The 22697-nt window shown below is 44.1% G+C and overlaps 1 protein-coding gene across 1 annotated transcript in view; it reads left to right on the top strand.

Annotated features, from left to right (window-relative positions):
• The first annotated feature begins 470 nt into the window (after positions 1-470).
• LOC115476502 (lens fiber membrane intrinsic protein-like) overlaps positions 471-22697 on the top strand; it is a 53803-nt gene continuing 31576 nt past the window's right edge. Inside the window, exons 1-4 of the mRNA XM_030212903.1 lie at positions 471-567; positions 6676-6881; positions 6978-7124; positions 16831-16950. Of these exons, the coding sequence (XP_030068763.1) occupies positions 6716-6881; positions 6978-7124; positions 16831-16950 (433 nt within the window). The 5' untranslated portion in view covers positions 471-567; positions 6676-6715. The remainder of the gene's footprint in view (positions 568-6675; positions 6882-6977; positions 7125-16830; positions 16951-22697) is intronic.

The raw sequence follows: 22697 nt of genomic DNA, 5'->3' as shown, positions 1-22697 counted from the left end.
CAGAGCCCTTCATTAACCAATTGGCAGTGATACTCAGTCTCTTACCCAAATATATCTGGATAAAGTTAGGATAGAAAAAAAGGCTGTTCTAACTGTAACCAGATAAATCTCCAGGTAGCAACGGCACTCACAACTCTGTCCTGAGATTCAGTGATGGCTACAATCCGGATACCAGCAGTGCATATCTACATATCCTTGGCTGGAATTTAAAAACATCCTGACTGCAGCGGCTGAATATAGGACCAATCATTTACAGTGCCTATTAAATGCCAGTCAAATAGTCTTCCTACGGGATTCTTTGAGGTACTAACCAACCAGCTATAGTAAAAATATATATATTTCTGCTGTCCACATCATTGCTTAGCCAAGAGCAAAGACAAAGAATGAGAAGTGATGCTTCTTCCCTGCCTTTGATGACTGGTCCCCCTGCAGTCCACCTCCTGGCTTCCTTTACAGCTTACAAGTTTGCCTGTGCTTCTCTTAAATAGAAAGCCTGAAAGAGCCCTGGCAGCAGAAGGGCACAGGACTACCAGTGCTGAAGGGCTGTCTATTTCTCTATTCACCTTGGTAAGTGACTTTCTATCCTTTGGGGAACCAAATTGATAGAATCAGACAATCAGCAAAGTGAGCCTTGAGTTATTTTATAAAGAGATGCCTTTTGTTTAAAATGGACAGTTTTGTAATTCATTATAATTTTGTGGCATGTGTACCCCAGTTTTATGGTTTAGGATGCAGTTTTACTCTGTTCTAATTTGGTTTGCATGACATCTGCACTGGATCTGTCATGACAGAATACCTTAGCTAAAAGATATTGAGGTCAAATTTCAAAGACACCTACTGAGAAATGAGTGTAACCGATTTTAGTTTGCATTTAAAGTAAAGATGTGGCTGTTCTGCCAAGCTTTTGGGCATAATCCAGCCTTACCTACTAGAGTAAATTGTCCTATGAGATAACACAATTGGATTTAACAAACACCATTTCAGTGATAGCTCAAGGTGAGTTACATTCAGGCACCACCCAGTCCCTGGAGGGCTTGTGATATAATTCTGCACCTGAGGTAATAGAGGATTAAGGGGTCCTTTTACAAAGATGTGAGGGAAAGGGCCCTTTTTACCGCAGCAGATAAAAAGCCCCCAGACACAAATGGCTATGCAGTAAGAGAACTCTTACTGCGTGGCTATGGGGCGAGGAGCCCTTACTGCCATCCACTGAGGTGACAATAAGGGCTCCCGCACGATGCCCAGTTACTGCTGGGTTACCACCACACAAGCCATTTCCAGGGTTTTTCTTTTTCCCCCAGAAATGGCATGTGTTCAGGGCCGGAAGAGCTCATGGTAAGCCTGCGTTGGGCTTACTGCCGCTTTGTAAAAGGGCCCTCCAGTGATATACCCAATATCACAAAGACCAGTAGTGGGATTTGAACCCTGGCTTCCCTGGTTCTTAGCCTCAGTGCTTTAACCCCCTAGGCTGCTCTTCACTCCTAGTATACTTTTATTGGCATTGTAAAGAGGCGCTCCCCACCAGCACACACAGTGCAAGTATTTCAGTCACTTTTAAACAGTTATCTTGCAGTTTATTTGGCAAGGGACAAAATGTGGGCAGTTCCCCTTTGAAAATTCACTCACGTAGTTTATAAAGTCTCCACATAACTTGCAACTATGTGTGTTCCTTAAAACTGTGCTTCCCCATACACAAATTAAGATGTATTGGAATAACCTACTGCTGTATACCACCTTGAGTGAATCTTTTCATAAAGTCGGTTAATAAATCCCAATAAATAAATAGATAGTGTCATAGGCACGCTGGCCGTGGTACTGATAATTCCTTTCCCATAACACAAGTTCAGAGAAACAACTCTTTCAGCATTAAACAATGCCAAGTTTATTATACTTCTTCCAAAATAAAACACAGACTTAACAAAAGCAGCAGTTAGCCCAGCATTATCCAGGTTAATACATTCACTAATATAGCAGGTAGTATTAGCGAGGCCGCTTCAACTCTCGGCGGCCATTTTGAATCGGCGCTGGGACCGTCAGCAAGGGGAACAGTATGCAGGGCAGCGCTCCAGGCAGGAAAGAGGGGGCTGGGTGAAAGGGGTGGAGCGATATGTGATGGGGGTGGGGTGTGTGAAAGGGGTGGGGGTGGGGGTGGCAGGGGCAGGGCATGTGTCCTCTTTTAGGGGACCAAATATGGTAACCCTACTCAGTGCATCTTGCTCAACAAACAAATATCCCAACATATTTTAGGGAACACTCAATTCTGGTCCAGTTGGTGCTTTGGTGTCCTCACTGCCCGGGATAGGTAGCCCACTTGCACTCTCACTGACCATCTCTTAGGGAGTTCCATTCTCCATTCTCCCTTCTTTCTCTTTTCCTGTTTCTCCTTTTTCTAGGGCTAAGGATTGCCAGGTGCTTTCTGAACCTTGCCCTTCTGTCTCAGGGAGATGACATCATCAGCCCTTTTCTATGAGGAATAGGGCTAGACTACAACTCCCAGAAGACCTAGCACCATTCCCCAGGCTCTAGCGGAGTTCTGGAAGTCTATTTGCCCCTCCCCCATTGATCCCAGACACACAGCATTCTCCTATAGTATAAGCACTCCCTTGCTGCTGTCCCAGGCAGAAATCCTTGTACCTGGGCTTTAGTCGGGCTAACCCCAATCCCTGTTCACCACATGACTGCTCCTGTGACCCCTTAAGTGTCATAATAGATATATAAATATATCATATAACCTGCCTGGGGATGTATTTGAATATTTTTATTCATTTGAGCACATACAAAAATATATATTTAGCTTTCTATGTTTCTATGATATTTTTTCAAAATGGCCAATCCATTATGCAGATTTCAGGAGTGGTGTTGCAACCAGACCCTTAAACAAATCTTTGCTCTGAACCCAATTGTATCCTCCCTATGTTCTTCCTTTTGTTGTAAGAATTGTTTTATTTAAAGAATGAGAATTTTCAAAGAAAATTTACCTGGGTAAAATACGTCTTACCTGGAGTAATCAGCTCAACTGACTGAAAATTCCTCTTGATAAATATGGCTAAAAGTGCAGGCAGGCCTCCATCCACTAGATAGGAAAAAGGGATGGGATTTGATATACCACTTTTTTTTGTGGTTACAATCAAAGCTGTTTATATATTATATACAGACACTTATTTTGTACCTGGGACAAAGTGCGAAGTTTAAATGACTTGCCCAGAGTCATAAGGAGCTACAGTGGGAATTGAACCTGGCCAATCCGGCGCTAGCGGAAATATTAAAAATATATTTCCACAGGGGTTTACCCAGCGGTAATCGGGCAACGCCGCATGCTACCTGGTTACTGCCGGGTTAGCATGGGAGCCCTTACCGTCACTTCAGTGGGTGGCAGTAAGTGCTCCCCCCACATGGCCACACGGTAATAGCAATCTTACCGCATGGCCATGTCTTTTTTTGGCCTTTTTACCTGCTGTGGTAAAAAGGGCCTCAGTGCACGGCGAAAATGGCCCTCGCCGCTAGCACAGGGCCCTTTTATCACTAATCATTCAGCTAGTCCCCCACTCTATATGTGTATTTGTAGCTACAGAAACAAATGGCATTCCTTGGGGAGCATGTTCCCAAACCAGAGGAGGAGAAATATATGCATGCACAACATTTTCAAATCTTCTTGTACCCATTTCCAGCGAAAAATACACCCACAAAAAGGCAGGTGTAATTGGCCACATATTTTGCACACATGTCAAGTTTCAAGGGCAAAATAAAGGTGGATTTTAGTTTTCAAAATTGGTGCAAAGCTAGCAAGTGAAAAGTGTAAACTGACTTTCCCCCAGTGGACAGTTTGAAAATTTCCCCTAAAAGAATGCTGCACCTGCTGCGCTGACATTGTCAGGTCATGCCAAGTCGATGACCCAGAACATTTTGGAACTTGCTCCTTTTTCCCATTGTAGATGGAGTGGGCCAGATTAAGTAAATGATGCTCAAAATTAGATGCCAGGAAAAATCTGTGGCGAGTGCTATTCTATAATGAGTGCTCCGACCTGAGCGCCCTTAATAGAATAGCACTTAGCGAGATTCCCATGCCCAACTTTGGATGTGAGGACTTACACCTGCTGAAACCTGATGTAAATCCTGATGCACAAGTTGGGCATTTAACCCTGGTATTCTATAACACTGCACCTGACCTGCCCATGACCTGCTCCTGGCCACACCCCCTTTTGGGTTGCATATGAGACACTTTGAGTACACAGCATTATAGAATAGCAGATAGCCAGGTCCAAATTAGTGCCAATTCATGCCAATAATTGTTAATGACTTGTTAACTGATTAGTCTGCGCACAGATCTTGGATCTGTGGCCAAATACAGGCACTATATATAAAATCCGAGGGCAAGATGCTTTTTCTTATTAAATTAGCACTCTGCACATGTCTTGTACACAGAGCAGTTATAGTACCACCATTAGCTGCAATAAATCATGAATATCTTATAATCACTTAGAACTAGACACCAGTGGCGTAGCCACAGCTGGGCCTGGGTGGGCCGGGGCCCACCCATTTAGTGCTCAGGCCCACCCAACAATAGCACACATTTAGCGGTAGCTGATGGGGATCTCAAGCTCAGCCAGCCGAACACTTCCCACTGATGGTAACAAAAATGCAACTCTCCACAATACTGGCACCTGCACACGCTCAGTTTTCAGCGCATGCCTGCTGCATACTGCCAAGGTGGAAAGAAGCATTTTCCCACCAGCTGAAATATTTTTTTTGGTGGTGGTTGGAAGGGGGGAGAACACTTGGTGCCCACCCACTTCTTGCCTAGGTCCACCCAAAATTTGTTGTCTGGCTACGTCCCTGCTAGACACTGGGGTTTGTGTGTGTTTTAGAAGCAGGGACAGAGGTACCAGGTTGTATGTGTTTGGAGGAGACGGGGTCTCAGGGTGAGTGTGAAGAGGAAAAGAACAGGTATCAGAGTGTGTTTGTGATTAGAATATGGGGATGTGTTTTTAGGAATGAATGGGTGTGTCTTTGGAGAGCTGGGGAAAGAGATCACACATTTCCCATCACCCTAAGCAGACTGCAGGGATATTTGAGTAGTGTTAGAGAGTGATACTTCTGAAATCAAGCAGATGAGTGGGATAAAAAAAAATAAGGGCATTAGGAAGTCAAGACTCAGAGGAGGTCATTTCAGAAGGACTATACATAATTTGTACTTGTGTAAAAGCCTGGTTTACACATATAAATAGTGATTTTTAATAAGCTGCTACATATACATGAATACTCGCAGCATGAACCTGTTTGAAGGGGAACATGTTTTGGGCAACATAAATGCACATGCATATTAAAAAGATTTCCCATTAGCATTTAGAGCTGTGTCCAGGCAGGGGGCTGTCAGCAAACTGCATATTAAGACCTGTGCTTTGGAGAATGATTGAGGTGGCAATTATGCTTACTTCACACAGCAGTTAAAATTTTGGACCTCTACTCCTTAGCTCGCTCCCCTGCAATATCCTGTTTTGTAAACTCCACCACTTACAAGTACAGATCTCTGAGCAATGTCGCTCTTTACATACACAGTATATATAAATATATATATATAGTAAGCGGCCATTCTCATTCTGTATACCACCAAAAATACGTGTTTTGACTGCAACCTTGAACATATTTTACAAAAGACTCCACATTCAGCGAACCTTTGCAAAAAACTACATTGCAAGTTTTAACTGTCCCAACCTGTACATCCCTTTCTCTTCTTAGATGACTTATGCAAAACCAGGCTTCAGTGTGCAATTTTCTTTCATGGAGAAATGTTCAGTTACTTTATCCTTGCCGGACAAGTGTGTGTGTATATACAGAACACACGAAAACAACTGTATCAAAGAAGCAGGGAGCTTCTCTCTCACTGACATATCAATGGTGTAGCCATGGGGGGAGGGGCCTTGACTGCCTGGGCCCCCAAGGTCTGCTGGTTTGGCTGGTGGGGTCCCCAAGCTCCACAAGCAGAAGCCTTCTGCCAGCGCTGTTCACCACCACGCTGTCTGCTCTGCTTCCCCACCCCCCGCACGCATGCTCGGTTTTAGTTATGCACACCACGGGGGGGGGGGGGGGGGGGAAGCAGAGCAGGCAGTGTGGCAGCAAACAGCGCTAGAGGAAGGCTTCTGCTGGCGGGGCTTGGGGACTCCCGTAGGCCAGGTATGTGGGGTTGCAGTGGGGGCCCGAGAGCAGCAGAGTGACGGGACAAAATGTGCCTCCCACTTTGGGCTCAAGCTCCCCAAATTGACACACTATTCCCAATATCAGAACTCAGTGCAATATGTCTGTATACACAGGGTACCTTTCTCACTTGCACAGAATTCCCAGTATCAGAGCACAGTGCAGTGTGTCTGTGCACTTCAGAGGCAGGGAGCTTGTCTCTCACTGACACACTATTCCCAGAATCAGAGACCACTGCAGTGTATCTGTGTAGTTCAGAGGCAGGGAGCTTCTCTTTCATCACACACCCTTCTCAGTATGAAGCAGGATCAGAAACAGGGAGTTACTTGGTCACGGATAAAGCATTCTTCTTATTCAACATCAGCATGACCTCTTACATGGCCAGTAAAAGTTGAAGACATCCTTTTTAAATAGCCCCCAACTTGACTTGCAGAATCTGGAATTTCTCTAGCCATTGCTTTCATCTTGTTTTATTCCTCACAGGTGATAGTTTGGCTATCAGTCCGACTTCCAGCATTAGAAGATGTCTGTCTGGCGTTTGCCTGGGTTTATCCTCACAGTGCTGAGCACTTTATTTGTGCTGGTGATCCTGGCTTCTCCTAATTGGGCATACGGACATGGAGTTTATTTCGGCCTCTGGGTTGTTTGCAGATCTCAAGTTTGTTCATCAACAATTGAGATTGGAGGGGGTAAGATGGACTAAGCTATCCTCTGCTAGTGGAACACAATCCTCTGCTAATGCCTGCCAGTCTGTTTCACCTCCTTTATCTCTTGTTCTCTCTAAGGTTATTATGCAGTTCGAGCCTTCATCCTCATTGCCTTCATCCTCTGGGTAGTGGCTCTTGTCCTTCTGGCTATGGCACTGTGGTTTAACACTGCTTTTCCATCGGTTGGTAAAATGAAGCATGCAGCCAACCTGTGCATTTCTGCAGGTACTTTTGACAACCACTTTCATAAACATTAGGTTATCTTCTAGACACTAGTGCTTAATGAGTGTGAAAGGCTCATGGCACTATCACAAGGTGGGCATAGGTGTAGTAAGTGCTAGGCAGATCAGTGACGTGGCCTGTGTTCAACTCTTGGCAAAAGATGGAAATACTTTAGAATTCTGCCATTTGTCCAAGTGTAATCTGATTAATGATTGTTGGGATAAGCAGGGGCAAGTTTAATTGACACAACTTTGTCATTTTGCAGGGCTTGAAACCCCCAGGCACTCCTCTTTCAGTCATCTGCCCCGGGCATAAGACACGTTAACCATTTTCAGTTTAGGTTTGAAGGAAAGATGTGGTTATTCTGCAAATCTTTTGTGATATAATCCAGTCTTCCCCATACTGGAAAGGAGCATGAATGGGAGAAGATCAGGGAGCAACTTCTGACTCTCTCCTATGTACTGATCCTGCTCTTCTCGTGTTCTTATTTATATTGGGGTGGTGTGGATTTTTGCATTTGTCTTTTGGGTTTCTTGTTGTCAAATGTGGGATATAAATCTGCTAAATAAATAACTTTCTTTAGGAGTATTTTGCGAGATGCCAGTCAATATTCAGTTGGCAGCCAAATTACAGCTGGATATTCAATGCCAGAATTAATCTGAGCAGCAGCAAAGAATATCCAGGGACTGGTTGGCTGCCAGAAGTTATCTGAATACTGGCCAATACTCAAACCAGTACATGGATAACTGGCCAGCTAAAGTTAGTACAACCTTCTTGCTATCCTAAATTAAGCCAGGCACTCTTCTAGTTAACAGACAGAAAATCGCCTCTAATTGGGTAAGCACTAACCAGATAGTGTCACGGCAGTGTCGCAACAGATAGAGTCTCTGGGGTTGATATCAGAGGCACTGATAGTACTAGTCTGGTCCTTGCTCTCATAAACTTCTTTTCACAGAGTGTCTGGAGCTCTGATGTCCTCAGGGCAGGGTGTATAGGGAAGAGATTGGGCATCAGAGATCCACATGGAGAAAGGTTTTGGAGGGCTTGCCGTTTCCTCCACAAGTGTAACAGGTGGTGGGGGTATGGGCCTAGGTCCACCTGTCTGAAGTGCACTGCACCTACTACTAAACTACTCCAGGGACCTGCATGCTGCTGTAATGCACCTGAGTATGACATCTGAGGCTGGCATAGAGGCTGGCAAGTAATGTTGTTCATCACAATTGGGGGGTTGGGATGGGGTTAGTGACCACTGGGAGAGTCAGGGGAAGTCATTCCTGATTCCCTTCAGTGGTCATCTGGTCATTTTGGGCACCTTTTTGTGCCTTATTCGTAATAAAAACAGGTCTAGCTGAAAACCAGTGGCGTTCCTAGGGGGGGCGGTGGGTGCAGTCCGCCCCGGGTGCACGCTGCTGGGGGGGGGGGGTGCCACGCTCCTGTCGGCTCCACTCGTTCCATGCTCCCTCTGCCCCGGAACAGGTTACTTCCTGTTCCGGGGCAGAAGGAGCATGGAAAGAGCGAAGCCAACAGGCGCGCGGTACCCCCCCAGCAGGTTAAAAATGCACCCGGGGGAGGGTGTCGTTTCGCCGGGGGGAGGTGTCGTTTCGCGGGGGGAGGTGTCATTTCGCCGGGGGGGGGGGGCCCATCGGCGATCCACCTGGGGGGGGGGCGCATCGGCGATCCGCCCCGGGTGTCAGCCGCCCTAGGAACGCCACTGCTGAAAACATCGAAGTTTTAGTCCTGGACGTCTTTGCTTTTTTCCATTATGGCTCAAAGACGTCCAAGTCCTAGGCGAATGCCCAAGTCCCGCCTCAAACACGCCCCTGATACTCCCCCTTGAGATTTGGACGTCCTTCTGACGGACTTTGGAGAAAGACGTCCAAAATCGGGTTTCGAATATACTGATTTGGATGTTTCTGAGAGATGGACGCCCAAATGCCAATTTATGTCACTTTTTGGATATCCATCTCTTTCAAAAATGAGCCTGATAGTGAACTAGTGTCTGAATCTCACCGATATGTCTTGCTGATGTGATGGTAATCAGAAAAAATGCTGTCTACCTTAGAAATCTAAGTTGAAAAGACAATCCACTATTTGATAAAATCAGTTTATAAGCAAGGACTTCAGAGAACCCACAGGTTAGAGGACCATAGGCAAAAGAGGCACATCACACAGAAAATTGATGCCACACACATGCACATGATCTGTTCTTGCAATCTTTCCTAGACGGAAGAAGAACCTCCAAAACACCTGGAGAAAATAGTGTATGCTTGAATGAGAAAGACGAGGAAGCCAGACTACTAAAGTCAAGGACTGAAGAATTGGGTGGGCTTGAGTCTGTGTGTTCAAAGTCATCTCTTTCAGTAAGAAAGTGGTGTATGTTGAGCACTATCGGAAGCCATGATTGCCTGGGCCAGTAGGGTGCGATGAAGGTCCTCTGTACTGAATCCCATTGTGTCTTTTATAAATTGTATGCTAAGAAAGGTATTGGACGATATGGATACAGGCGGTCTTGACTCCAGGATATTTGGAAAGCATCGTTCGGTACGTTGGTCTGACTCGGTCACCTTGAACCATATCTGAGATATTTGGTGATGTACCTCTACCATAAGGTTTTCTTGGACAGTCGACCACTGAAGTGATCATTTCAGGTGAAGAATAATTGGCATTTTGATTTTCAGTTAGTGTGACCACCGATCCCTTATGTGCCACAGCAACTGTCTCATGTGAAGTCTTGCCAGGGGCAGAACAAGGAGTGTTGCCATCATGGGCCCTACAATGTGAGAAAGACTCTGGCCATCGAAACATGCATGGTTTAAATATGCGGTACTAATAAGATGAGGGACTGTGCTCTTGACAGTGGTAATTCTGCAAGAGGTACCAGCGTGATGTTGTGAGCTCCTATATACTTCAGTTGTTGCACAGGCTGCAAATGTGACATTCCGATGTTTATAAGAAAACCTAGGCTGTTTAGGAGACGAACAGTAATCTGTAATGCATGAAAGGCATCCTGCAATGTTTGGCTTAGAATTAACTAGTTGTCCAAATATGGAAATATGACTAGTCCGCTATGATGAAGATGGGCCACTGCTTTGACCACACATTTTGTGAACACTGGTGGTGCTGAAGTCAGACCAAATGGAAGTACCTGGTACTGATAGGAGTTTTTGCCCAAAACAAAGCGAAGTAACTATTTGATGTTTGATAAATTGGATAATCACAACAACAGAGGAAAACCTCCACAGATAGGGTATACCACGTATAAAACAGTAGAGGAAAAAAGGAGAGGAGTCTCTCGCAGATGGTGTTCAAAGACCTTTAATTCAAAAATCTTCACGAACATTGAAAGAGACCCAACACGATTAGTGTTTCAGCCCAACAGGCCTGCATCAAGGCTCTAAAGAAAAATACAGAAATTACATAAACATACATAATATATATTATACTAGTAAAAAAGGCCCGTTTCTGACAAATGAAACGGGCGCTAGCAAGGTTTTCCTCGGAATGTGTATGTTTGAGAGAGTGTGTGTGAGATTGACTGTGTGAGAGAGAGGGAATGAGAATCAGAGTGTGTGCCAGGGGCCCATCACTCCCTCCTCCCTCCCAGTTGCAGGGTCCCCCTCCCTCCCTCCGAGTTCCATGGTCATCCCCTCCCTCCCTCCCAGTTCCAGAGTCGTCCCCCCTCCCAGTCCCAGGGTCCGTCCGAGTTTCAGGGTCCCCCCACCTTCCGTCCCTCAGAGTTTCAGAGTCCCCACCCTCCCAGTTCCAGGGCCACCTTCCCTCCCAGTTGAAACAGCTGTAGACTTGTTTCTGATGGAGCAACAATTTAAAAACGACAATGTGGAGCAGCAGCTGCTAGGTTTGTTTGGTTTAGAGTGTATGGCAATGACTGCAGCCTGGCTGAGTAAAGGCAAGTGTTATGATTGTGATCAGAACCCCTCTCAAACTTACCTTTTTCCTGGGGGTCAGCTTCTTAGCTGGCTTCTGTTTCTTTTGTCTGTCCTTTCTGAGCTAGCTCTCTCTCTCTATGCTGGCAGCTTCCAGCAGCATGACTCTAATTGTTTCACTTTACTACAGCTGTGTGTGTGGACTGAGTTAGCTCTACCTCTCTTTGGGTGTACTGGCTTCAAGTGCTTCATGGTGCTGCATTGGTGTGTGTTGGGCCTCTCTGGGTTTCAGTGTGCTGTCTGCCTGGCTCTAGGGAGTGTGACATCATCTGGGAGGGCCTTGATAAGGAAGTGGTGTTCTTCCCTTCAGGGCCTTTGCAGCATTTGCTTTTGCTACTTGCTTTAGGTCCAGGTTAGTGTTAGTGCAGTGTGCACTTGTGACTGTGTGTTTAGCTTTCCTGCTTTTCCCTTGTGGTTACCCTGCTTTTCCCTCTTGGTGCTTTGGAAGCATTGCTGTGTGTAGGGCTTTGGAAGCTCTGTTGCTGATAGAAATACTTCAGGGTTTGGTGTTGTTAGGAACACTGCAGATTTGGCTGTTAGAAGTACTTCTGGTGTTTGTGCTGCTGGGAGCAGTGCAGTCTTTGCTGTTTGTGTTTGGTGCTTTGGAAGCACTTTTGGCTTACGTGTTTAGCTTCCCTGTTTTTCCCTTGTGGCTCCCCTATCTTCCCTTTTAGTGCTAGGAGCTCAACCCTTGGGGGGCAGTGGCTAAGTGCAGGTGAAGCTGTACGGACCAGTCCAGGGTGCTCCAGTCCGGTGTGTTCCAGTCCGGTGTCCTCCAGTCTGGGGGATTCCAGTCCAGTGTTCCAGTCCTGTGTCCTCCAGTCCGGGGGATTCCAGTCCGTGTGTTCCGGCTCGCTGGGCGGTGCCTGCAGTCCCTGCCGGTGCCGGTGTGCTTGCCCAGCGTTGGTTGGTGGGTTTTGCCTGCTGCTGTCGCTCCTCATCAGCAGCCCAAGGGCTCATGGTTGTTCCAGAGCCCGGCCCCACGGGCTCTGAACCTGAGAACCTGACAGAGAGAACCTGACAGCAAGCTCCTAAGAGTCTGGGAGGAGTTAATTGTTTTAGTTGCAAGGAGCTATGCACCCCAGCTGACCTTGCTAATCACCCAGGGCAGAGTTCAGGGCAGAGTTAATTGCTTTACTTGCAAGAAGCTCTGGACCCCAGCTGACCTTGTTAATCACCCAGGGCAACCACTCCAGGTGCCTGAGAAAACAATTATCTCGCTCAGCTTGTTTTAGTACTCTCTTTTCATTTGTGTACTTGCTAAACCGGATATCTATGCCACCTCAAGTTTCCGGCTGGAGGCGTCAATTAGAAAGTTGGAGATGCCTTTTATATATAGAGATATCCAAAGTAGTATATTCCCCGTGCTGTTCCGGTACTAATTTTTCAGCACTGTTCGGAACAGTGAAGGGAATTGGATCATCGTGGCATCAGTTAGGAGTGACAGGGACCACAAGACCAGAGGGATTTACATTACCATCAATCCAATACTTTATGGTCAAAGAAAACATGCAGATGAGTTGGGAAGATTCTGTCTCACAGGTTTTGGCTGTGGATATAGGAGTTCTTCAAGGATTTGCCTTATTGGCATTGCTATTTAAATTGTATTTAGCTCCACTTTATTGTGTGAGTTGCAGGTTGAGTATAAATTATATGCAGATGATATACAATTTTTTTCCCTATGGATAAAGATTTTTCTGTAGGATGGGAGAAATTGGTTGTTTTTGAGAAAAATTAAGATGTGGATGCATGACAATTGTTTATCCTTGAATTTATTGAAAACAGAGGTAACCTTGGTGACTGGATCAAGTAAGGAAATGGTTTATAATCCTGTTGTGTTTGAAGGGATGCAGATTCCAGTTAAGAACCAGGTTACAAGTTTGGGTGTTATCACTGATTCACAGTTGTCTATGCAAGTGCAAATCTCGAAATTGGTACAAACATGCTTTTTTCAGCTTAAAGACTTGAGTAAATTAAAACCATTGTTGCCAAGGTATGACTTTCAAGATGTAGTTCAGAGTTTAGTGCTCACAAAAATTAGATTACTGTAATAGCCTTTTACTGGGCATTACAGGGGTCAGAATTAATGCACTGCAGGTGGTTCACCATACTGTGGTATGCATGATTTTTGGTTTAGGACATTTTGAATCTGTTATGGGTGCAATGAAAGCTCTTCATCGGTTGCCAGTTGCATGTAGACTTCATTTTAAATTGTTATCATTGGTTTTTAAGACTTTGCGTGATTCAGTTCCTGAATATTTTCGGAAGTTATTGCAATGTTATAAGCCTACACGAGTGTTATGCTCTGCGCTCCTCTGTTATAGCTAAGACATTATTATCTTATGCTGGCCCCAGTGGGTGCAATAATTTATCGCTCAGACTTCGTCTGCTGCAGAAGTTTGACATTTTTAAGAAACAGCTTAAGGCATTTTTATTTGCACAGGCCTAGCTAGGGTTTTGATTTAGTGTTTCTGTATTTCATAAAGATGAAGGATTTATATGTGGATTATGTTTTTTTATGTGATTTTGTCATATTATTGTGTTTGTTTTTCTTGTAAACTGCCTAGTTAATATTTTAAATAAATAAATTGAAAAACTAAAACAAAGGGACTAAAAATAGAATAATAAAGCTTGAAGGGACTGAAAGGCAACGTGGGTCCTACTGCAACCGCAAACTAAATAAAACTGAGGTGGGAAGAGGACGGTTACAGTATTTTCAGTATATACAGTAGGGTGAGAGCCTAGGGACATGAAGACCGGATTAGTAACATCACCGTGATGCCACTTCAACTGGGTGACTGTGAGATCTGAAGTCCAGGGAGAATTATAAGAATATAAACTGGAGGTTCACTGGTGATAGGAGGGAAAATGAAATGGAATTGGAGGTTCATTAGTGAGGGGAGGGGAAATAAAATGGAACTGGAGGTTCACTGATTGGGAGGGGAAATAAAATGGAATTGGAGGCTCATTGGTAGGGAAGCGGAAATGGACTGGAATTGGAGATTCACTGGTGGAAATGGAAATTGAGGGACTAAATCCAAAGTTTGGACAGGGGAGCTGTGTGACACCAAAAGTGCCTTGGGAGGAGGTGGGGGAGAGGAAGGCAGTGATGTGTCCTTGGAGATAAGGAATGATGGACAGTTATCCAGCAGAGGGCATGAGTTGAGGAATGGTAGATGGGGGCTGATTGATGGTATAGAGGACATGGAATGAGGAATGATTGGAGGACGGTGATGGATATTTTGTTTTCTTGTAAGATGAAAAATCCAGCATATCTCTACTGCAACTCAGCTGCTTCATGCACTCAGAGAGAAGTGGCAAGCTTGACTAGTGCAGAGTGGCAACAGTACTTGATTCACTGCCAGGTATAACTTTAACACAAGAAAGATGTAGAGCAGGGTATCCAACCTCAGCCCTTGCCCAATTGGGTTTTCAGGATTTCCACAACAAATATGCATGAGATCTATTTGCATACAATGGAGATATGCATGTACATTCATAGGGCAAATCCTGAAAACCCGACTGGATTGCGGCCCTCAAGGACTGAGGTTGGGCAACCCTGAGTGACTTCCTGTAGGCAGTTCAGCTTGTACAATTAACAGCTGAGAGACCTCTTTAGTTGAGAGGGTGGTAGTGAGGACAAGGAAGAATGATGTTCAGAGCTAGAGGAGCATGTGCCAGGGCAAGTGGGCAGGCTGGAGGTACCAAAGGGTCCTGCTTTGCCAAAACACACTGTGGTGCTATATTTAATGCATCATTTTCTGTTCCTTCGTCTGTTTCATTCTTCAAATTAAAATACTAAATAATATTTTGAAACATTAGCTCCCTCATTGTATAATTTTGTGCACATAGCAGGTTATAGAATGCTTTCAGTTACTTATGTAACTTACCAGCTTATAATCGAAAGTGATCGCCGGCCATTTCCCAACATAAATCGGGAGATGGCCGGCAATCTCGGAAAAGCGGTGAAATTGGTATAATCGAAAGCTGTGTTTTTGACAGCATCGCTGCTTTTCCGTCGCCTCGCCGGTGAAAGTTCAAAGGGGCGTGTCGCCAGCTAAGCGAAGGCGGGACATGGGCGGGCATGGGCGTGGCTACCAGATGGCCGGCTTTCGCCGATAATGGAAAAAAAACCCGGCGATAAGCAGTATTTCGCTGGGTTTACTTGGTCCTTTTATTTTCATGACCATGCCTCAAAAAGGTGCCACAACTGACCAGATGACCACAGAAGGGAATGGGGGTTGACATCATCTGGGAGGGCCTTGATAAGGAAGTGGTCACCAACCCCCTCCCACACTAAAAAAATAAAATTAAAAACCTTTTTTGCCAGCCTGTATGCCAGCCTCAAATGCTGTACCCACTTCCATGACAGCAGAATGTGTTCTATCCTCCGACAGCCTTTCCCTGGTTGTGAGTGTGACACCTTTTCTGTTAGGTGCACTGCAGAGTCACATCAGCAATGCATTGTGGTGAGTGTAGGGTACTGGGCTATACTCCCATGCTGCTTTTCCCCCTGCTAACTGGGTCAGAGTGTGCCCTGTTTTACTTCCGTTAGTCCATGAGGTAGTGGCCATGTTTGTAAGCCAGTTTTAGGTCCCTTTCATGTGTTAGCCACGTTAGAAAACTTAGTTATTACCTTGAATGTGGCTGAAAGAGGGCATTGTACAGCATTCTGCCAGCTCTGACCTACTGCTAATCTCAGTACCAGGGAGACTCTTTGCCAGTGGGGCACAACCTCTGATCTGCAGTTAACTGTGAGTAAACGTGCTTATTCAAATAAAGGACTTTTTCAAAGAGATTAGTCTTCAGGTGTCAACTGGTGTGGCAAGCTTATACAGCAGCAACAAGTCCTGTCCCTGGAGCACTTTTAGTGGGTACCGCAGTGCACTTAAGGCAGGTGGACCCAGACCCATCCCGCCCCTACCTGTAACACTTGTACTGGTAATGGCAGCCCTCCAAAACCCACTGTACCCACATGTCTAGGGTGCCCAGTTGGTGTCCTAGCATGTCAGGAGGACCAGTGCGCTACAAATGCTGGCTCCTCCCACGACCAAATGGCTTGGATTTCGCCGGGTTGGAGATCGGCGGTATTTTTTTCCATTATCGCTGAAAAACAAACCCGGCCATCTCAAACCCGGCGAAATCCAAGCCATTTGGCCGGGCTAAACCGTATTATCGAAAAAAAATGGCCGGCCATCTTTTTCGATAATACTGGTTCCGGCCAACTGTAGCACCGCCGCCACAATAGATCGCCGGCGACCTATTTGGCCGGCAACGTTCGATTATGCCCTGGTTAATTGCCTAATTAGGTGTGGATTGTCACAATAATAATCGGTGATTATTGGAATTAATTTTTATTTTATAATGCTAGCACCTAAATTCTATAATGTGTAACTGTGAAAGGAGTGGGGGTGGGGCAGGGGTGTGCCAAGCAGTTATGCACTAAGCTTTAAGAATACTGTCAGTTATGTGTGTAACTGCCAATTTAGGCATGAGCACTTACCCTTGCCATTGGGCTAGTGTAGTGCTTGCGCCAGAAGTTAAGCACATAAATGCAGACTTACACTAGAATTCTATAACTGCAATGAAGTGGCTAATTGTCTTTATAGAATTAGCACACACACTTTAAGTGACCTTTACAGAATTACCTCCTAATGCTATAATATGTTTTGTAAGGCTATAACAGAGAGAATATGAAATTATTTTTGGCAGTGACCTGGAAAATACACTGAAATGTTCCTCCACCTCTGGGCTTTTTATTCCAGCGATCTTCACGTTCCTTGGAATGGCTGTCTTCACAGGGACCATCAATTCTCTATCTGGTTTCATGTATGGCTGGGCTTTCGGATTGGGATGGTTTGCAGCATTACTGAGTATAACTGCGGGTAAGTCCCATCCCTCCCAGTGCACAGCTACAGTCCATTATATTCACCTGAATCCTATTATAGCTTCCTTAACTTATAAAGTCGTTCTAAATCAAAGCTTCCCAAACCTGTATTAGGGACCCCAGAACCAGTTAAGATATCCATAATGAATATGCATTAAATAATTTGCATACAATGAAAGTCATGCATACTCACTGGCTGTGGGGTCCTCAGGACAGATTTGGGAAGCCCTGTATTTAATTGTTATTTCCAGTAGCCCCTCATTATAACACCTTCTGCTTAATAAGAACAATTGTATAACTAGGTGCTTATAGATACCAGTTGTGTAGCCTAGAATTTTTAACAGGGGGTGCCTCTCTCCCCCCTCCCCCTCCCATCCCCTGGTACCTTAAAATCACCTCCACTGCACTCCAGTCTTCGCCTAAGCAGCAGCAGTGGCACTCATAGGCTGCCTGCAGCCTGCACCGGGACTTTCTCTCTGAATTGTCCCATCCTTCACAAAACAGGAAGTTGCGTCAGAAGGGGTGGGACGGTTCAGAGAGAAACTCCAGGTGCAGGCCGCAGCCAGCCTACAAGTGCCGCTGCCACTAGCTGAGCGAAAACTGGAGGGAGATGATTTTAAGGCACAGGGGAGGGAGAGGTCTGACAGGGGGTGTATATGCAACACACGCACCTGGAATAAATATGCCACTGATAGATATGCACCCCTTTGCAAGTGTAAGTGCAGGGAAAGCTAACACTTGTGTGCGTACATGCCCTAAACACTTTTCTATAAGTGTAAATGCTCTAGTGTGCAACTGCAAGGGGGTGTAAATGTGAAGGAGCATGGGCAAGACATGGGTGGGGCTCCCAGCTACATGTGTAACTTACAGAATACAGTAACCTACAACTACCCTTGCCACATTTAGGCATGCTATGTTATACCAGGCCTATGGCTGGTGTAAGTACATGCACCTAAATGTAAGGCACACTAATGCCGGGTTATGCCAATATTTGGTAATGAAATCTGGGTGCCCAGATGCCATAATAGAATAGACTCTCACTATGCAGCATCACAGAGCCTAAAAGGAGGCACCTACTTATTGAATTACTGTTATGTAAAATAGTAACATAGTAGATGATGGCAGATAAAGACTTGCACAGTCAGTCCAGTCTGTTCAACAAGATAAACTCATAGTTTAAGGTGTGATGTGATACTACATATGCATACTTGATCTTGATATGTCTTTGCCATTTTCAGGGCACAGACTGTAGAAGTCTGTCTGGCACTAGCCTTGTTCTCCAACTACTGAAGTTGTCATCGAAGTCCCACTATAGCCCATGCAACTCTGTCAACCCACGAGCAGGGCCCAGATCATAGAAATCTGCCCAGCACTGGCTTTGCTTCCCAATTACTGGTATTGACATCTAATTAATGCTAAGCTTGTTTGGTTCCATGCCTTATATAAAGGATTTCATTGCATTTATCCCACGCATCTTTGAATTTCATTATCATTTTCATCTCTACCATCTCCCACAGGAGGCCATTCCAGGTATCTACCGCCCTCTCCGTGAAAAAATACTTCTTGACAATAATCATGAGTCAGCCAACCTGCAACCTCAGTTCTTGTCTTCTAGTTCTACCACCTTCCCATCTCTGGAAAAGGTTTGCTTGTAGATTAATACCTTTCAAATATTTGAATGTCTATATCATAGCACACCTGTCTCTCCTTTCCTCCAGGGTATACATATTCAGGTCCTCAATTCTCTCCTCATACGTCTAGTGACACAAACCCCATACCATTTTTGTTGCTTTTCTCTGAACCACTTCAAGTCTTTTCACGTCAAGATACGACCTCCAAAACTGAACAAAATACTCAAAGTGGGGCTTCACCAACGACTTGTACAGGGGCACCCAACACCTCCTTTCTTCTGCTGGTTATACCCCTCTGTATGCAGTCTAGCATCCTGGCTGTGGCCACTGCCTTGTCACATCATTTTCTCACCTTGAGATCCTCAGACACCATCACCCCAAGTCTCCTGAGCTGTGCTTATTAATCTCTTGCCTCCTATCTTGTATCGCACCTCCTATCTTGTAAATCTGCTTTGGATTTCTGCACCCTAAGTGCATCACTCTGCACTTCTTGGCATTAAATTTTAACTGCTAGACCTTTGACCATTCTAATTTTTGGAGATCTCTTCTTATGGTTTCTACTCCCTCCGGGATAGCCACACTATTGGCTATCTTAGTGTCATCTGCAAAAAGGCAAACTTTTCCTTCTAGCCCTTCAGCAATGTCTCTCACAAGTATATTAAACAGAATTGGCCCCAGTACCGGCCTCTGAGGCATACCACTACTCACATTCCTTTCTTCCAAATAGATTCCATTTACCACCACCCGCAGTCACCTGTCGGTCAATCAGTTCCCAATCCAGTTCACCACTTTGGGTCATAAGTTAAGTCCTCAGTTTATTCATGAGTCTTCTGTGAGGAACCATATCAAAGGCTTTGCTGAGATCCAAGTAGATTACATCTAGAGTATGTCCCTTATCCAGTTCTTTGGTCACTCAGTGAAACAAATCGATCAGACTTGTTTGGCAGAATTTTCCTTTGGTAAAGCTATGTTTCCTTGGATCCTGCAACCCAGTGGATTCTAGAAAGTTAATTATCTTTTCCTTCTGCAGCAACTCCATTATTTTTCATACTACTGACATGAGGCTTCTCACTTCTTTCCTGTCTCCGCTATTGTGAAGAAGGACCACATCAGTTTGTCTCCAATCCCATGGAACCTCTCCTGTTTCTAAAGATCTATTAAATAAATCCTTAAGAGGTTCTACCAGTTCCTTCAGTACCCTGGGATGTATCCCATCCGGCTCCATAGCTTTGTCCACTTTCTGATTTTCAAGTTGTTTATAAATACATTATTCTGTGAACAGTGTAATATCCACTCCATTCCCAGATATACCCTCATCAATTGTGGTCCTTCTTCAGGATTTTCTTCCATGAGCACCGAACGGAAGTAGCTGTCTAGCATGTTCACTTTATCATCATCACATTCCACATAGCCATTCTCAGTATCTTTCAGTCTTATAATTCCATTCCTGGTTTTTCTCCTTTCCCTAGTATATCTAAAAAAGGACTTGTCACCTCTCTTCACATTTTTAGCCATTTTTTTTCCTTCTGCCTGCACTTTCACTAGCTGTATTTCCCTCTTCGCTTCTTTGAGTTTAATCCAGTAAACTTTTCCATGATCCTCGTATTGCATTCTTTTGTATTTCTTGAACAAAGCCTCTTTAGCCCTTATTTTTTCAGCCACTTGTTTGGAGAACCATATAGACTTCCTGTTTTTCTTGTTTTTGTTTACTTTCCTTATATAAAGATCTGTTGCCATATTTAAAGCTACATGAGACGATTCAAGATGGCGGCGTAACAGGCAGCGCGGAAGATCGCTCCGAGAACCAGCCTCAGAGAAAAATTGTTGTTGACAATATGCCCCATACTAAAAGGAAGGGGTTGACGAGGATAGTTCCCCCACCTACCTCGACTCCTTCATCGACTAGGACGGGACTAGAGCGTTTTTTCGGGCCGATTTCCCAAACAAGCAGAGATGTGGATCCCATAGCGGGGCTCCTTGGGGAAGTGGAGGTCCCGATGGGAGAGGATGTATCTCTCTCTCCACCATCTACTAGTAAACCTCCTTGCCCAGCGTCGATGGCGAGTACCGATGTGGATCAACGCCCTACCGGAAGTGTATCGGGTGAGATCCACGGTGAGGGTCGGGAAGTCCCACAGAAGACGCTGGGAACAGAGGTCGTAGGAACCTCAAAGAGAACGCAGGAGGTAAATCTTGAAATGATTTGAGTAAAGCTGAACAGGATGGATATGACATTACAACAAACATCGGGAGAAGTCAGTAACTTTAATAAGAGATTTGGTGAGTTAAATGCAAAGGTAGACCTGATAAAAGAAGAAATAGCTGAAAAAATGACTGTTATTCAAAAGAATGTAGATTCTTTACAAGAATTTAAAATAAATGTGGTGAAAGATAATGTTGAACTTCGGAGACGAATGGAACAAGTTGAAAACTTTAATAGAAGGTTAAATCTACGTTTATTGAACTTTCCCAAACTCCTAGGGATTACTCCCCTAGATCTATTCAAGAGTTATTTGAATGAGGTGTTGAAAATGCCTCTGGAAGCTATGCCGCCTGTTAATAAGGTATATTATATTTCTATTCCTAAAGGAGAGATTGGGAAAAATCAAGAAGCTCAACCTACGAATATAGACCCTGGAAGTATTTCAGCTATACTTGAACAAACACTTGACGAGACAACAGAAAGGTCTACATTGATAGTGTCCTTAATATTTGAACAGGACTTAAACAACATAATGAAACAGTACTTTAAGAATTTAAAAACCTGTTTTGGGGGTATTAAAGTACAGATTTTTCCTGATGTTACAAAATCGACTCAGCAGAGAAGGAAAGCCTTTTTGGCATTGAAATCAAGAACTATTGAGATAGGAGAGATGTTTTTCCTGGCCTATCCATGCAAGTGCCTTGTAAGACTGGGTCAGGTTAAATATTCATTTTTTTCACCTGATGCCCTTAAATCTTTTCTGGATTCTAAACAATTGTAATATTAAGGGAATATTACGCCACCTTATTATTTTTGTGAATTATTGTTATATGTTCCCCATAACTCTTTTCGTCTCCTCCAATAATGAGGTCTAAGGAAGCAAAAATTACTATATTGATTAAGAATTCAGATTATTATTTTTTTTGAAGTAGGTTTTACTTTTGTAAGACGTTTTCTTTAACCCTAGAACGCATGACGTTAAAAATATACATATTAACGTCATGGGGGCCTTTTAGGCCCCCATGCACATAATGTAGAAAAACACACTTAAATAACTTTCACAAGTTTATTTCAAAATTGCTCAATAAAATATGAATAGTGGACAACATTTTAATTATAAGTTTTCACAGAAAACACCAAAAAATCTTTTTTTTCCCAAATTTCACGCAAAGACATGAAAACACACAAAAATGCATAGAAATCTATAGCAAACTAGCTGCAGCTACATTTTTATTCTAACTTTCTTTTCTATTATATTAGTCTTCCTAACAATTCTGACATGTTATTTTTTCAGAAGAGTGTTCTTTGCAAACAGTTTCCTTACAAGTGGAACAATATCGCTCAGTTTTCCTCTCTATGTTTCTTGGACACATGAAACAACGCTTTCGTTTTCTTTCTCCTGGCTCTGGAGTAATCTGAAACTGTACGCCACACCGTTTCATTGCTTCTTTAGTTTTCTTTGGCAAGCATTTCAAGTCGCTTCGCTCTATCATGTGAGGTATTACAAGTTCATGACAAAGGTCCTTCAAGAATAAGCGTCTCCTGTCCTTCCTCTGTGCATGAAATTCAGGATGAGTTTCTGTATAAATAATGAATGAATTTAGGGCTGCTACATCAAGCATATTTGAAAATAGTACTACAGGCCATCGTTTTGTTTGCCTCTTACACGAATATTCTCCCACCATCTCATCCATTTTATCTACACCTCCTTTTGTTGCATTGTAATGCAGGATGATTTCTGGTTTCAATTTTTGGTTATTGCTGTCAACACTGCAATCGTGATGCATGGTACTGAGTAAAATTACAGATTTCTCCTTCTTTGCCTTGTAAGATACCAAAGTCGCTTTGTTATTGAATCCAAAGACACTCTCATAAAGTGCTCGCTGACGATTGTGTTTGAGTGCTGCTGGA

Source organism: Microcaecilia unicolor, chromosome 8 (genome assembly GCF_901765095.1).
Source record: "Microcaecilia unicolor chromosome 8, aMicUni1.1, whole genome shotgun sequence".
In the NCBI taxonomy this organism is placed as follows: domain Eukaryota; kingdom Metazoa; phylum Chordata; class Amphibia; order Gymnophiona; family Siphonopidae; genus Microcaecilia; species Microcaecilia unicolor.
This window is presented reverse-complemented; position numbering and strand designations above follow the sequence as displayed.